Source organism: Dichotomopilus funicola, assembly GCF_033296635.1.
Source record: "Dichotomopilus funicola strain CBS 141.50 unplaced genomic scaffold C8A04scaffold_3, whole genome shotgun sequence".
Lineage (NCBI taxonomy): Eukaryota > Fungi > Ascomycota > Sordariomycetes > Sordariales > Chaetomiaceae > Dichotomopilus > Dichotomopilus funicola.
In genome coordinates, this window is record NW_026944024.1 from 187,479 (window position 1) to 203,522 (window position 16,044).

The following is a 16,044-nucleotide window of genomic DNA, read 5'->3' on the forward strand; positions in this document are numbered from 1 at the left end:
TTCCACACAGTATTGGTTCCCCAGTCTTCCTCAAGTGAATCACTTCCTCGGCTGAACTCAGTCACACGCCCGGTTTCCCCATCTCGTCCTCCAGATCCCACTGTTGTGATTCCGCATCTTTTTTCTCTGTTCTGTTTCTATTACCTTTTTTCCCTCTTTTTCGGGATCCCTCTGCACCCTGATTCCACATTGAGGCACTTGCCCTCAGCTTGACCTCCATTTACACGTCTGCCGTCCAACGCGGCCCTTCCCGCGACCCGAAAACGTGCACATCTCACGTCACTACCTATAACCACCACCACAAACCATGGGGAAACGCACGCGGGAAACCCCCGCACCGCGTGCTTACCATGACGGTCTCATCCCCACCACCCATGAGACGTACCACACCTATCCCGAAGTAGTCCCCGACGACTACGACCAAGTCAAGCACGAAAAGAGCTACCCGGAACTTGCGCCCATCCAGCTCGACCACCAACTCGACCCCGTCCAGCTCCAGCTCGCCCAGGAACACCATCTCCAAAACCGCCAACGGTCACTCTCCCAAGGTATCGGCGGTAGTACCGCCCACGGGGGACCAGGCGATAATAATATCCCACACCCACCCTTAACATCCAGCACATCCCACGATACTACTCTTCCCCCGCTCAACCTCGCCAGCCCCGGCCTAGCCTCCCTCACCGGCACAACAACGGCCGTAACAAACAACACCACCAACACCAATACCGCAACCACCAGCACATCCCCCCTCGCGGCACCCCCCCTCGTCCACGACCCCCACGCCAACGCCCACGCCCACGCCCACACCTTCAGCAACGGCTCCATCCCCCGCACCTCGGGCGTGCACTCCCTCCGCCAAGCCTGGTCCGAACTAGACGAGGAAGAAGAAAACGAGCATCGGCGCCAACGACGCGAGCAACGACGTCATCAGCGACGGAAGGGTCTGCGCGGTCAGACCGTTGGTGCTAGTGGGGCGACCGGCAGTGGGACGGATTTGGAGACGGATGATGAGTATGACAGTGATGGTGAAGATGATGATGAGAACGACGACCAGGATGGTGCGGAGCGTGGGGTAGGGTTAACGCCGGAAGAGAGGCAGAAGAGGAGGGAAAGGATGTTGAGAAGGCGGAGGAGGGAGGAGAGATTACGGCGGTTGGGGCTGGGGGGGTTGGCTTCGTTGGTTGGGGGTGGTGCTGCTGGTGCTGGTGGTGGTGGAAAGGGGGAGAAGAGTGGACGCGGGCGAAGGAAAGGAAGGGGAAAGGGGAAACCAATGTGGAAGAGGGGGTTGTTTTGGGTTGTTGTTATTTTGGCGGTGATTGTGGTTGCGTTGGCTGGGGTGTTGGGGGCTGTTTTGAGTGGGAAGATTCGTACGGCTGCGATGGATGGGGGGTGAGTTCTTTCTTCTTTTCTTTTTTTCCCTTTTATTTCTCCCCACCATGAACCGCCATAAACCGTACTAACACCCCCAGCTCCTCAACCCCCACAACCCTCCCCTCCTCCCTCGTCACCGACCCCGTCTGCACCGACCCCAACGCAACCAACGCCCAAGAACACAACACCTACACCTCCAACGCCACGACCTCCCCCAAAACCTTCCGCATCCAATGCAACGCCGACTACCCCGGCGGCGACGGCGAACTCGGCCTGCAAACCAACACCCTCGACATCAACACCATGGCCGACTGTCTGGACGCGTGTGCGCGCCGGTGGGACTGCGTGGGCGCTGTTTTCCGGCCGAAGGGGACCATGATTGCCACAGAGAGCAGTGGTGATAGCGATGTGGGGAGTGCGGCGACGGCGGCGGCGGCGTGTTGGTTGAAGGCTACGGTGGGGGTGGTGAGGACAGGGACACTGGCGGCTGGGATGGTGAGCGGTGTGTTGGTGCAGTGAGGGTTTTTTTCGTTTGTTCCTTTTTTGTCTTTTTCTTATTTTGCTTTGAAGTTACCTGGGATGTAGGGCGGTGGAACTTCTGCTTTTTTCCCCACGATGTATTGGAAAAGGAGTTGGGTCTGGTCCTTCTGGAAAACTTGATGCGATGGGAGGGCGGTGGTCTGTTGCTTGACAATGAGAAATGATATCCGTGGTTGGTTATCGACGATGTATGTATGTATGGAGCATGTGTACAAAATATGGTTATCATTCTTCCACTTCCTTAGGTGCATGTATGTCCGTACGGTGTGTGTCCATCCCTTGGGTGCATACAGTGTGCGTTATATCCCACGGCCGTGCCACACTGGCATTCCCTTTTCGGCTTGCTTGCTGAGTCCCTTGCAGATAATTAGTCCCTTGCAGAGTCCCTCTCTCCGACCTTTGCGTCAAAAGAGCCAATCAGGCCGTCTACCAAGTCCGAGGAAGTCGTATAGGAGGACCGCTTGTTCTATATTTACGACTTTGCTGCATGTCATAAAGTTAACTTTGACGACACTTATCCACTTAGACAAGTCACAGAGCAGGTTAAGCCATTGGTTCCAAGTGTGTTGATGAATCATGTCCAAATTAGAAGGGAATCGTCTATCGCTGGTCGCTCATGTATCACGGCACTCTCTGCCACATCTATAGTATACAAAACAGTCATCCTAATGCTGTCACAATAGGACCTGTCGTCCCAACCAACTCTAAATTTACGCCTTCTCGTTCAGGTCAACCACCTCCTTCTTCTCGCCCTCCGCCGGAGCGGCAGCAGCCGCCGCAGCGTCATCCGCAATCTTGTGGATGACCTTGCGGGCCTCGCCCATGCCGTCCTTGACCATGTTGGCCACACCCCAGACGTCGAAGGTGACAGCGAGGGCCTTGTAGCCCTGCTGGAGCAGGATGGGGATCATGGCAGGGCCTTGCGCACCACTGTATTGGAAAATGAATTAGTACGGCCTGTACTCATCACTAACAAACGATATGTAGAGAGGAAAACTCACCCGAACAGCGGCTTGTTGTACTTGTGCGCGATCGTCACAAAGCGAGTCATGGCGTCAATGAACTCCTGCGGTGGTGGCGCGGCAAGGCTGAAGTTGATCCCGGCGTCGGCGCTGTAGTCGCCGGGGCCGAACATGAGGCCGTCAACCTCAGGAAGGGCGGCAATCTCCTCAAGGTTCTTGAGACCCTCAACGCTCTCAATCTGGGCGATCAGGCAAACGTGGTTGTTGGAGCTCTTCATGTTCCACTCGTCGTTGGCATACAAGGACTGGTTGGAGATGCCAGGGGTAAAGGTCCAGGGGCTGAAAGAGCGCTGGCCCTTGGGAGCTAGTAACTGTTAGCACGAAAGTACTATTTTTTCACGGGAGTCGGTCTACTCACGGTAAAACACATCCTTGACTTTGTCGAGAACGTCCTGCGCGGAGTCGGTGTGGGGGATGACGATACCCGAGGCACCAGCATCAAGCGCGGTCGACAGGCTGACCTCGTCGTGCTTGGGAACACGGACAACGACCATGGTCTTGCCCTCAGAGTGGTGCTGCGCGGCATGGATGGCACTAGAATAGGTCAGCATCTCAAAATCCACCTCGACATTGTGGGAGATAATCAGCGAACGTACTCGTAGAGAGTCGAGCGGTCAAAGATGCCGTGCTCTACATCCATCCAGATAAAGTCGGGCTTGGCCGAGGCCATGACCTTGGTGACGAAAACACTGGGAATGCCCTGGGCCACGCCGAGAAGGGTCTTCTTAGGGTCCTTCTGGGCCTCCTGCAGAGCCCGGCGGAAGTTGCCAGGGTACGTGAGGACGGCCGCACGGTAGTCGGCCGTGGTGTGGAATTGCGGCTGCTGGGGGAACGGAAGGTCAGACATGATGAAGGTTGTGAGGTTTTGTGGCGACGAGATATTGGATGCTGGTGTCAAAAGTTTGAAGTTGGGCAGAAAGCTGTATATGTAAGGCAGTCACCAAAAATATGGGTCCTGTCTTGGAGATGCTGTTGGAGAATTGTGGGTTTCAAGAGGAAGCTGCAGATGAGGAACTGAGTGAAGAAGAATGCTCCTGCCGTCTGGTTCTTATATCTCCCTCCCTTTCGAGATGCGACATCAGCCGACATGCATCCGAAGGCATCAGAAGCCACCCGGCAACATACTGGATCCTTCAGAGCGGAGTTCGGCTGACGGTTGCGCCGCCCAAGGCAACACCGTCCGACGACGTGATTAGTTGCCGTTCCTCGATTTGGTCGATTCCATTCTGAAGATCCCTCAGCGGTTTGTCATCCAAAAAGACGCACGGCCTATGAAAGCCCCACAAGCAACGATTTTCGGGCGAGTCGGACACGCAAACAGCCCGGGAACCGTTGCAAGCGCGCCCAAATCGGGAGCATCTCGGCTGTAACCGGACGTACTGGACGCACAACGTCCGGTTGTACCCTAGGAATATCACCACGCTCACCGCATCACTACCACAGGGTCTAACGAGAAGAGGACTCAAATTTCTCGGCGCCGCAATGTCGACCACTCCGGCCTTTCCGTACAACAACCTATGATGCCACCTTTCTCGAGCTGACGACGATCCTAAGCCCCTTGGAAGCATTGACTGGGACGGGGAGGGCGGGCAGGCACTTGGTGTAAGCTGACAGGATCGGATTTAAGCACAGCCCATTCCGTTTAAGTCCTGCTATCCTTCAAGGTTACCCCTGTTTCCTGGAACGGGGCAATGTGTGGGGCCGAACGGAGTTAGCAATGGAACAGACTATCCGGGCTCGACCGGGAGATAGCAAGGTGTGTGCAAAGATAGCAACAGACAAACAGGGGTCTTTGACCGTGCCTAACACAACATCACAGCGCTGCCATAAAACTTTACTCAAAACACCAAAGTTATTTTTTCTCCAGTGCCACACCGGACTGGACAACATAATCACAAAGGTAAATACATTCTTTATGATGAGAGCTAGTTTACAAGCCTACTTTGGTGGTTTTTTGTGAACCTGCACCCGACCAGGTAATTAACTAACCTATCACCGAACCCAACAATAAAATGAAATGAAATAAACATGTGCCATAAACCCTTCTCTCCCGCCCCCCCTTTTCATCGAATCGTCGAGTATTCAGATAAAATCCAGCGCGTGATTACCACCCAGACTGTCATAAGACCTCACAACCTCGAAAGAAAGCAACCCTGAACATGTGAGGGGCAGGGTACGGCCCGTCGCGGCAAAGCCCGTCGCAGTATGGATATTACAAATTAGCACTAGGGGCACCGAAAAAACAATAGGCCGCTCAAGGCTCAACATTCCATCTAGCCTCCCAGGCACCAGACCTCCCTTCGTCACGGATCTGCCACAACAACTCCGGCACAACGACTTGACACGGCATGGCCAGATGATGAATCGCTTCGCCATGCGACAGAATATCCTCCTTGCTAATATGTTCCTGTGCGACCCAGAGTGGTTTGAGATAGCCTTGCTTTTCAGCCACGCGTTCCCAGACCGCGACGACTCGGTGTGTGAGTTCCATCTCCCAAGTACCACGCCAGGTAATAGAGGCCATAGGTTCCGGGCCTGCGCCGACGTGGTAAATGAATGCACAGGCGTTCTTCACCTGGCCGTTCCAAAGGACCATCGTCTTCAACTTGGGCATTCGCCGTGCCACTCTGCCAGCCGCGCGGAACAGATTCTCAACCTTTATTTTCTCTTGGTGTGTCTTGGGTTCACAAAGGATCCGAGATGTTAACGCGAGTGACTCAAGGCAGGGCCACCTCCAAGAACGCTGGCAAGTATCGAAAAAGTCCCTGGCGTCAATCATAAATGCGAGAGAAACCTTCTCAAGCCTTAGGCTGTCGTAAGCGAAACTCGCGCCGACATCTCCGCATGGTATGCGCTTGTATGTCACGGTCTTCAGTGTCCGACGCATGGTCAAGAAGATCGCAAAACCCTGTGTTAAATAGTCCGTTAGATAAGCAGCCTCAGCGGTGGGGAATGTATTACAGTATAGAAGAAAACGCCCCCGCGACGGGTTCAGTTGTCACTTACCCCGATCCATGGATTCAATATCGACGCGCATCCATTTCCTCCAGGGCTCATAAACAAGATGCTGTAAGGCAGGAAGTGCCGCGAGAATCTTGAAAAGAGTCTAGTCATAAAAGCCGTGCCGTTGCTGTCGGCGAATGACCAGCCGTGTCACATTGCTGACCGAAGGAAGTTCCTTTGGGAAAGCGAGTACCGTGACCTCAAAAGGCCTCAGAAGGGCCCAGAGAGGGGGTGACTTAACCTGCTTGCCACTAACCCAGCCATGGTCGTTCCACGTATGAGGCGGGCGTTTGGCTCCGCCCTTTCTCTTATACGTGGGGTCGGATGTAGTGTGCCAATTTTTAAACCAATGTTTTGTGTGGCTCGGGAAGTAGACGCTGATATGAAGAGTCAAGCTGTTCTTGGTCGTCTGTTCCAGGATACCCAGGAGTCGGAAGAGGTCAACCAACTTCTGACGAAGCCGGGCACTAACACCCCACATCTCCCTCAACTCCATGGGCTCGGGGCATTTGTCACAGCCATACTCATCCATCACCGCCTCAAACTAGATGTTTTGGATCAAATGCCTGTGCTGAACCACAACATCCCTGAATTTCCTCGGATGGGGGTTGTTGAGTCGGAGTGATTGGAAGTTTGCTCTGGCGATCACCCGATGCCACTCCTTGCAGACAGCAGCACAAGACCGCCAGCCTTCGTTCTTGGTCTCTGCAATCATCTCTAGGATCAGGACGCGAATATCGGCCGGTATCCGCGACCATGTGAGGAAGCTCGCCCCTGCCATGGGTTGAGGTATCATGCCGTGGGGCTGCATGGCTAGTAGGGACCCGGTGGTGTGTCCGTTGCTCATGGTGGATATCGGCCAAGGGGGGTGTTGTATTGTAGATTACGCCGAGAGGAATCACGTTGTAATCATTCAGCGTGACCAAAGGTTATGAGGAATTGGCGACCCGGGGAGTCAACGGGGTGGTGGTCGTCACGGCGGTGAGAATAGCAAATACAAAGAAGAGTTGTAAGTGAATGATCGGTCAAGGCGCCGAGAAAGGGTGAATAATCTAAAGGTTTTAGGAAGGTTTACAGAGACCTAAACATAGAGGGAATTTAACTCCCCAGTGAGCGCTCCTTCCTTCTTTTATAGTTCCTGCAATAAGGTTTGGGGGGGTTAAGGTTTGTTGTACAGTCCTGCAGTTCAACCGTCATGGGACAGATCGGGTGTACATTTTGTGTTCAGACGTCATGACGATAACCACAGAACCTAAGCAAGTCACATGTAAGTTGGACGCGCCCTTCTCTGTCAGGAAACAGCGTGAAGCCAAGCAAAATCTTACTCGTCCTTTATCAATGATCGCCCCTAGAGTTTATCAACACATGGCAACATCAAGCATGTACAAAGCAACTGATTTTTATTTTTCAGGAGGGAGGTAGTAGCTACAGCGACTAAATCTCAAGATGTTCTCATCCCATCCGGTACTAGATGCGACGCTTAGGGGCTTTAATTAGTGGCTTAGCCAGGGGAGTATCGTTGGAATATTTCTTAATATCCTTGACACCTCCGTGTTCCTGCCCGTAGTATCAATCTTCTCCAACGCTGCTGCTGGGGAGATCATAAAACAATGATGCCCGTCGTGTATTTGGTCGCGGAGAAAACGCAAAGCTGATTTCGGCGTTCTCGTCAACCGCCTGATAAGACGGGATGTCGACCCCTTGGTTTTCCACCGCCTCTTGTTTCTTCGTGCCGTCACTAAAAGCAAGCCCCACGGCCTTTTGTGAGGCTGCCAGTTGTTTCTGGGAAGGCGAGGGGCTCGAAGATGGGTCAAGCCGAAGTAATTCCTTGGCCTCGCCTCTCGATGGCACTCTCCCGATCCCGGTTTGTGTCTCCGGGGCTTGAACCGGGAACTGAGAACGAGAAGTCTTGTGAGGACCCTCAATTGCGGACTTGGCTTCCGGTGAAAGAGACATCCCGAGGATAAAATTGAACGGATCAGGAGAGCTAGGCCGAGAAACCCCTCTGTCGGGCCGTGTCTGGCTAAGCAACTGCCCGCCGTGACCACTACCATGATCCGCGACCTCAACTCCTTGTGTTCGCTGTCCCAAAGATTGGCTTTCACCAATTATTTGTGTCGCGGCCAAACTTGAAGCGGCATCTTCAAACAATTGCTTTTCGCCGTCAACACTAGAATCCAGAACTGCGGCGGGAACTACACGAAATCTTACCAGTGGTCTCTTGGGTTTTCTCTTAGCCACGGTCTGCTTAGTCCGTTTAGAACTGCGATCCGCCTCTGTGGGCTCTGCCTTTCGTCCGAGTGGTCGATTCATTCCCTCTTTCGCTCCCACAAGGCATTTTCGATCGCCTGATGCAGTTCTACTCGAGGTAACGGTCAATGGTAGGGACGGTTGGACCGCATGGGGGCGCTGGGCGTGCAAATTGTCTCCGCCGTTTCTGCTCGATTTTCTCGTCTGATCTCGATTTAGTTCTGGTCCTGGTTCTATATGAAGAAGCTCAGCGTCCGCATGCGGTTCTTCGACTCGGTCAACGGAGACACCTAAGTTAGATTTCGGAATGGTTTCGATATCAACTTCCTCCCCGTCTGCGGGAGAAAGCGGCAAAATCCTGCAGAGGTTAGTCAATCGTCAACCACCTTGAGATCCGGACCGCTTACTCCAGGTGCGAGACTTTCACGTAAGAATAGTTATCGAGCTGCTGTAGCTTGAGCTTGGCGCCATCGAATTCCTTCCGGCCGAACTTCCAAACACCGATGAGAGGGTCATCCGGTTCGTCAACCGCGTGAAATGCGAGTGTCCAGTGAACAGGATCTAATTCGCTAAAGGTTAATAAGAATCCAAACCGGATTTCATTTCCCCAGAGATAAACAAACCATCCAACGAATTGAGCCTGCTCAAATAATCCCCCAAATTCCACAGCTGGCAGTCGGTATTCGCAATATGCTGATGACCCATCCCCCCCCTCCAAATCCCCAACCCATATGCACCGTCCTTGTTATACTTGATTGAAATAGTAAAGTATTCAAGCAAAGAATTTTCTTTCCACGTCTTTGTGCGAAGGTAGCTGATTCTAAAATTGATCAAGCTTTCGCTCTCGATCAGTGGGAAAATATCCTCCTCCTAGACGAGATGGTTAGCATCTTCCCTGGTAACCTACGAGTACGAGACAACGAAATTGCGTACCAAGATTCCCAAGAATCGATTTAAGCCATAATCTGACTCATGCCGCAGAAATATAGTGTACCCTTGATCCCTCAGAAACTCCTTATCGAATGCGCGGAGCCCAGTACCGTCGGTGATAATGGTCTCAAACGACCGGGAGACAACTTCTCTAAGTGGGAGAAGTTGAAAGCACGCCGGCGGAAACGCATGCCTGGCAAACAGTATCTGGCTTAACTAGAGCAAGTGTTAGGATTTTCCGGCCTGAATGGAGGGGAAGGGGATACCTGCCGCGGCAACGAAGACAACTTTGCACAACTCAAAGTCGCGGCGCGGTTCGCGTGCTTCGAGTGCCGTGGACTTTTCGGGCATGGCCAGCTGTGCATCTAGGCAGTAGTTTTGAAGGGCTATCGCTCGGTCTTGCACCTGTGTACCGACCTGGCGTTGTCACAAACTCGAGAGGCTCGTCAAGTATCATTCAACCCCAGGTATTGGATCATATGGTGGAGGGTCGATATTCTATCTTTTTCGAAGTACCTAGAAAAGAGGAATGAAGAGATAATTAGAATTGGGAACTGTGCCACAGAGGACAGAGCCCACTCTCGGGTTATGTGTCGTGGAAGACGGCAGGCGCAACCAACCCTTCTTGCCATGTGCCACTCCATCAGCTCGAACGTACCCCACTCCCTTTCCACTGTGTTAAGGTTTATGGCATGTTTCATCGGAAAGAAAATATATTAATTTCGAAGACGATAAACCCGACCCGAGGGTCCGAGAGAACTTCAGGAGCCGAGGCGGCCGTGCCCGGCAAAGGTCAACAATGCCACAGTCCGTGGGGGCGAACCAAAGCCGGAGCCGATGATATAATTAGAGGACGAACCCTCATGGTGCACCACAAATAATTCCGACGCTTAATTTCCCGTCGCCCTTCGATTTTCATGACCTATGCCGGCTTCAACGCATACATTTGCACCGGAAACAGCTTGACACCATGAAGCTTTGGGAAACCCTTCTGCGTTTCCGTCTTTATTATCCGCAAGCCCGCCTGTTGGAAGATGGTTCGAAACCTCGCATCGCTCCTGTTGCGAAATCAGTTCCCATACTGAACCCAGATAAGCACCTCATTTTAACCTTACCGCATGATACTGCTGTCTATCTCACGGAAGACATTACTTTCGATGGTGCTCAGGTTCTCTTTAATGACGATGACCCCGGTGACCGGAGTCACCACCGTCTTGCACCGTTGTAAGTATCGGACCAACTCCGCGTCCGTCAAGTTGCCGACACACCATTGCGTCCAGATGAGGTCGTACTGAAGACCGCCGTCGGGCTGCCAATGGTCAAGCCCAACGTTGAAAGTGTTCCGCACGCCAGTGCCCGTCCGATTTGTGCTGGCGAACTTTGTTACCGGCTCAATGACGTCCACACGTTCGGCCACATTCAAGAGCAAGCCTTCGGTCACCCTATCAGTCCTATCGTAGTCAGAACCACATTAGTATGCTGACAAGTGTTCATTCTTATGGATTAGAGTAAAGCTCACCTTGCTACGCTCTCTAAAGCGTTGGCCACCTTCTGCCGACCACTGTTTCTTCCGATGCCGAGTTTGGCAAGGAAGCTGCGAGAGCCCTGAAGGTCAACCTTAGAGATATTGGGCATTCCTTTGAGAGACGGAGTACCTCTCAGCGTAGCATTCTCGTCGCCATCAGCGCCAGCCCAATGATATGTGTCGTCAGGCTCCGTGATCAACTCCTTTGCAGTCAAGGTGGCATCCGCACCGTTGCGCACCAATAGCGCCACTGTCTTGTGTTGGCTGCGCTCAACTGCCCAGACCAGTGGCGTCCTTCCCAAGCAGTCAGTCACGTTGGGATCCGCGCCCTGATCTAGAAGACGACGTGCTAAAGGCACACCGCCATGGTAGGCAGCCCAGTGTAGCGCTCTGCGTCCTCGATAGTCCGCGCTATGGACATCCGCTCCATGTCGAACCAAGTAATCTGCAGTCAGCAGAAAACCTTTTCTCCCTGCCAAAAGCGTCGCCGTCCGCCCATGGATCTTTGTATCGACATGAGCTCCATTCTCAACCAACAACTTGACTAGATCATGGTAACCATAGTCAACCGCATAATGTAGCGCGGTTCGTCCGCTTCGGTCAGGTTTGTTGGGGTTGGCACCATGCTCTAAGAGGAGTTGGGCGATATCCCGAAGACATAGCCAAGACGCTAGTGTGAGGGCCGTCGAGCCTCCAACACTATCCTCGGCATCAATGTCTGCTCCGGCGTCCAAAAGAGCCAGCACTCTCTCGACATGTCCACTGTTGACGGCTAACCGGAGACCGCTGACAAGGTTGCTCCCGACCGACTTCTTGTCCGCCATCTCGTTCAGGATGTCTCGCTGATTTTCGTCTTCCAGCCGTCGTGTCATTTGTTGAAGTATCTGGTTTCCATTCTCAACCTTGTCGAATAATAGGCTCAAAATGCCATCATGCTGCTTCAAAGCGGCCGCGTGGAATGGCGTCCATCCATCCTCGTCTTTCTCATTAGGGTCAGCCCCACGCTCCAACAAAAGTCGCACCATAGACTCATATCCTTTCAGCGCCGCGGTATGAAGTGGCGTGAACCCGAATTTGTCCTTCGCGTTAACATCACCGCGGGACTGAATCAGGATTTCCGTGACTTCAGTCTGCCCCTCCTGAGCCGCCCAATGCATTGACGTCTTTCCTTCAATATTCCTAGCGCCAACTTCAGCTCCATTTGCCAGCAGCAACCTGGTGATTGTAGGGTATGTGATCGCCCAGTGGAGCGCCACATTGTCGTAATTGTCTCGTACATTGACGTCGGCTCCGTGCCGAAGGAGTGTATGTACCGTCTTTTCATGGCCAAGGGGAACCGCAAAGGTCAGTGCTGTGCTTCCCTCACGGTTTCTCCAGTCTTTGTTGGCACCGGCTACTAAGAGTATGTCCGTTATCTCTTCGTTACCCGCATCAGCGGCAAGGATGAGGCCCTTGTTTCTCTCAACACTCCCCGTACCCATATTGGCGGTATATTGAAGGAGAGCCTTCACCACTTCGTTATGCCCGTTCATGATTGCCCAGTGGAGCGCCGTCCACTGTTCATTATCCTCTACCAATGCGTCTGCTCCATGGTGGATAAGAAGCTCGACGGTTTCGAGGTGGCCAAGTCTGCTCGCCCAGGCTAAAGCCGTCTCGCCTTTGTCATTGCACAGGTTGATCCCGGCTCCCTTCTCAAGCAATAACTGTGCGGCTTTGTAATGGCCACCACGGGCAGCTAATTGCAGCGCAGTCGCTCCGTAACTGTTTCGACTGTCAATCTCGGTGACGGCTTGACACAGAACAGTCAAGAGCCTTTGTAAGCCCCAGTCTGCTGCAACGTGTAGCGGCGTAACTTGCTTCGGGAACCGGTCGTACCCTCCTTTTATCCGACGCCGAGAGGTGTGAAGGACTTGAATCGAAGAAGACAATTTACGATCATCTCCTAGGATACTTCGAAGACGATCCTGGTCGTTGTCAAGTTGGCTTGCCTTGACATGAAACCCCCATTGATGGGAAGCGTAATCAAGGAATCGGTACTTTTGCAGACGTTGAGTGAGACTCTCGTCGTCGGTGCAGGGCCCACTCTCAAAGGCGTCGAAGGACAAGTACGTAAGGCACACTTGAGCCATCTCCATCTCGAACTGGGGCAGAAGTTGTGCAGGATACTTCTCGAAATATTCCTGCAACGTGAAATGGACGAGCCCAGTTTTGCCAGTTTTCTCATCAACCCGGATTAGGCCACCCGAAACGCTGATAAGGATCTCGATCTCGGGAAGAGCGGATTCGTCTAGTTGTGTATCCCCATCCTCAACGCTCAATGCATGGAGAAGCTCATCCATATCGAGTGGTCTTCGCGCACAGAATATGTAACTGAGCGCCCTTCTAGCCAGACTTTTGTCTTGTTCCCCTTGTTTCTCAATCCTACTCATGGCTCCCTGGTAAAAGGTGAAGACGTCCTCTGACAGCGTGCCCAGAGCTTGGCGAACCCCTTTTACGCTAGAATGACTACAGAGCTGGCGCATTTGGAGATGAGCTAGCAGAAACCTGCGAACCGTTAGACTCCTCCGCAACTTGGGGTTCAGCTTAATCTTACATGCCCTGGGCCTTTTCTTGGAGCCCATTCGCTATGTCCATTTTCAGATTCGGGTCTTTGGTGGTGAAGAGACGCATTCTGTGGTTCGTTTCAATCTCCGAAAGCAGGTAGGCATGGACATCATGTTCGTTCGCCACAATGTCGATTCGTGTCAGATTATAGAGTCTTCCCTGCAGATCCACGTTCGGTCGAGAGGTGATGAACAGACGGACAAAATGCTGCAGCTCTTTTGTCACGTTGAGAAGCCTTTCCCTATTTTCTTCCGGGCACTCGTCCTGCCAACGTTAGGCATCTCGCAAGCAGCCCTGACGCGAGCGGGGACAGAGACTCACCAAGGCATCGATGAAGACGTATGTCCTCCCGAAATACTGAGTCAAAAGCTTGAGAAGAGAGATACGCTCTGCGGAAGTCGGCTGAGTTCTCCTCCCGCTATACTTGTCACGGAATTCCATCACTTCGGATGGCACCGACGTACATTGCTCGACCAACTGGCGGGTCACGCTGCGCAGAATGCCATCTTCAGACTGTGTGGTCGAGTCTTGGTAGTCGCAATACACATATGCAATCGCAACATTAGATCCTTCCGTGATTTCTTCAACGTAGTTGACAGCAGCCGATCTGTTCGACATATTGATGAGCATGGAGACTTGATGAGCTGACAGTCGTGGGCTCAAAACTCACAACATCACGGTCTTCCCCGCACCAGCTTGGATATTCGGTCAGTACCTAAGCATGTATCCAATGGCGGGTACGATAGTGATGGTACTTACGAATTCCAGGACACCAGATAGTTGTGGTTTTCTCATCTCTAAGCCATCTTTGAAATGGCTCAGAGCTCAGCAGCCACTCTCCAGTAGACTGATGATGCTTCGCAAAGGAATCTCGCTGCTTGTCATGGAATTCGAGATCTGACAGCCACGCTAGAAGCTCTTTCCGTTCGAGCGCGGTTTCCTGGTCTATGATTCACGTTAAATTTTAATGATTAATACCTGTCCACCTGAACCCGGTGACCTTACCTTCGACATGTGTTTGAATATGTCGTACACCGGCTACTACCGTCCCAAGATTGTTATCCAGACGTTCTGCAACAGCGAGGGTTGTTCTGACATCCCCATGTACAGAGCCAGTTTTTATTTTGAGCTCCTGTACGTCAGAGAGTATGGCGTATCTGACCACTGCTTGTTCCCGCTCGACCGTTTTGTGGAAGCGCTCGTACGCGGATTTAAGCTCGGCGTCTTCACCCGAGACAAGGTTTTGGAATGCTTTGACTGTGAAACGCTTAGTACACATATCCTTCAACATCCAGAATGAATTGAAGCATATGCAGGAGTCGCCCAAATGGGAAAGCCAAAGAAAAAGATACTGACCGATTCGTTTCCTCTGTGTGTATTTTGTGCAGATACCACAGAGGACTAGGACTGATCGGAAGACATCTGTCAAGGCCGCCTGTAACTCCGGGACTTGTGGCGTATTGTGTTCCAACGTCTTTAATCGGTGAAGATAAGAATCCAAATCGTCAAAGAACTCCACGATCTTGTCATAGTCCGACGATACAGCATTTGCAGTCTACTGAGGTGTCAACAGTCGCGTGGCAAACAGTTGTGAGTTGGTCATACCTTGATGAGATAACTAATCGCAGAAAAGAGGGCTTCGCTTGGGGGAAAAGTCTAGTTCACTGCATTAGTCACAGGAGTAGCAGTAAGTTGTGAATGATTTGGAGATGCCTACAGCTTTAGTCGCATGGGCGACTACATGGCTCAGCATCTCGATCGGGCCAAGGCTCCGTTGCACCAAGGTCCGGAACTTGTCCAACTTGGAACCGCCATGTCGATGGAGTTTGAAATTTGTCTCATTCAATCCAACTTGGACCAAGATACCATCAATATGTTTGACGGTGGCGAAATTCTGGAGTTGAACGCCCGTGATGGTTTCATAGTCCTCGACTGCAGCCTGCCAAAGTGCGGCCACATCCGTGGGGGACTCCATCGACGGCCGAAACTGCGATTCAGGAGTCTGGAGCAGCTGTCATTTTGAGGTTAAGCAGCTTGTTCATTGCTGTAGGAGAATTTCGCAGGCACCCGTGGTTTGAGGGGCTCACCAGGCCGAGTCAACTGCGGCCTGACGGCCCTGGCCTCGACCCAAGGCGTACAGCCACAGTCAAGCGAACCCCTTGATTCGAGGAGTACGCCCGCAATTCTGCGCCACCCCGGCTCCCGGCTTACTTGGTTGGCAGAACAGGTAATTAATGCAAATTCCATCATGGTCTCCGATTCCAAGGGTTCGAACAATACGGTTACTTTTAAACCAAGTACTCAAGCCGAGTTCCTTCGTCACCTCGAAAAGAATCCGAACAGGCGCCGAATATGCCAACTCGCGAAACAAAATTTGATCGATTGACTAGTTGTGCAACTCTCATGCACTGCCTTCGTCGCAGAAAGAATTCAGTCGGCGAAATTATGTCAAAAAATCCTTCACATGGGATGAGAGCGGACAAGCAAGGTAGATTTGATTAGGTATAATTACGGCGTAACGCCGGCTTCAATACAAATGACACTGGTCGCTTGCCCCGGTAAATTTATACGCTGTTATGCCTACAATGACCCTCCGCATCTCATATTACTTGTAAATGCATCTGTAGTTGACACTTCGGAGCCTTTTCCGTCCAAGGGACATAGATGCCCTCGATTGTTAAGGATCAGGGCGGAAGGTATGCAGAGGTACTAACACGACGTCATCTCCGTAGGTTTTTCCGCAAGGTGGGACGGGCGCGGCTCGCACGGGTAGTGGGGTTATGTCAAGCACCATGGAAC

The 16,044-nt window shown here is 52.3% G+C and overlaps 5 protein-coding genes across 5 annotated transcripts; 1 reads left to right on the forward strand and 4 right to left on the reverse strand.

The window, feature by feature from the left end:
* Window positions 1–307: 307 nt before the first annotated feature.
* On the forward strand, window positions 308–1,890 carry C8A04DRAFT_24567 (uncharacterized protein; the record flags this gene model as incomplete). The annotated part of the gene is made up of 2 exons (XM_062779213.1): window positions 308–1,389; window positions 1,470–1,890. The coding sequence occupies 2 exons, from the start codon at window positions 308–310 to the stop codon at window positions 1,888–1,890; spliced, it is 1,503 nt and encodes a 500-aa protein (XP_062640695.1).
* A 731-nt stretch (window positions 1,891–2,621) lies between these two features.
* Window positions 2,622–3,780, reverse strand: C8A04DRAFT_24568 (Pyruvate/Phosphoenolpyruvate kinase-like domain-containing protein; the record flags this gene model as incomplete). Its single annotated transcript, XM_062779214.1, has 4 exons — window positions 2,622–2,841; window positions 2,913–3,237; window positions 3,292–3,467; window positions 3,530–3,780. 4 exons carry the CDS (start codon window positions 3,778–3,780, stop codon window positions 2,622–2,624), a joined length of 972 nt encoding a protein of 323 aa, XP_062640696.1.
* Window positions 3,781–5,187: 1,407 nt separating this feature from the next.
* C8A04DRAFT_34055 (uncharacterized protein) lies at window positions 5,188–6,747 on the reverse strand (the record flags this gene model as incomplete). Its single annotated transcript, XM_062782696.1, has 3 exons — window positions 5,188–5,841; window positions 6,079–6,480; window positions 6,514–6,747. 3 exons carry the CDS (start codon window positions 6,745–6,747, stop codon window positions 5,188–5,190), a joined length of 1,290 nt encoding a protein of 429 aa, XP_062640697.1.
* A 1,842-nt stretch (window positions 6,748–8,589) lies between these two features.
* Window positions 8,590–9,467, reverse strand: C8A04DRAFT_34056 (uncharacterized protein; the record flags this gene model as incomplete). Its single annotated transcript, XM_062782697.1, has 4 exons — window positions 8,590–8,747; window positions 8,810–9,056; window positions 9,120–9,332; window positions 9,387–9,467. 4 exons carry the CDS (start codon window positions 9,465–9,467, stop codon window positions 8,590–8,592), a joined length of 699 nt encoding a protein of 232 aa, XP_062640698.1.
* Window positions 9,468–10,038: 571 nt separating this feature from the next.
* C8A04DRAFT_24571 (ankyrin repeat-containing domain protein) lies at window positions 10,039–15,220 on the reverse strand (the record flags this gene model as incomplete). Its single annotated transcript, XM_062779215.1, has 11 exons — window positions 10,039–10,174; window positions 10,232–10,567; window positions 10,636–13,185; window positions 13,235–13,509; window positions 13,567–13,852; window positions 13,916–13,940; window positions 14,005–14,190; window positions 14,251–14,502; window positions 14,602–14,800; window positions 14,851–14,901; window positions 14,963–15,220. 11 exons carry the CDS (start codon window positions 15,218–15,220, stop codon window positions 10,039–10,041), a joined length of 4,554 nt encoding a protein of 1,517 aa, XP_062640699.1.
* Between the last annotated feature and the right edge of the window lie 824 nt (window positions 15,221–16,044).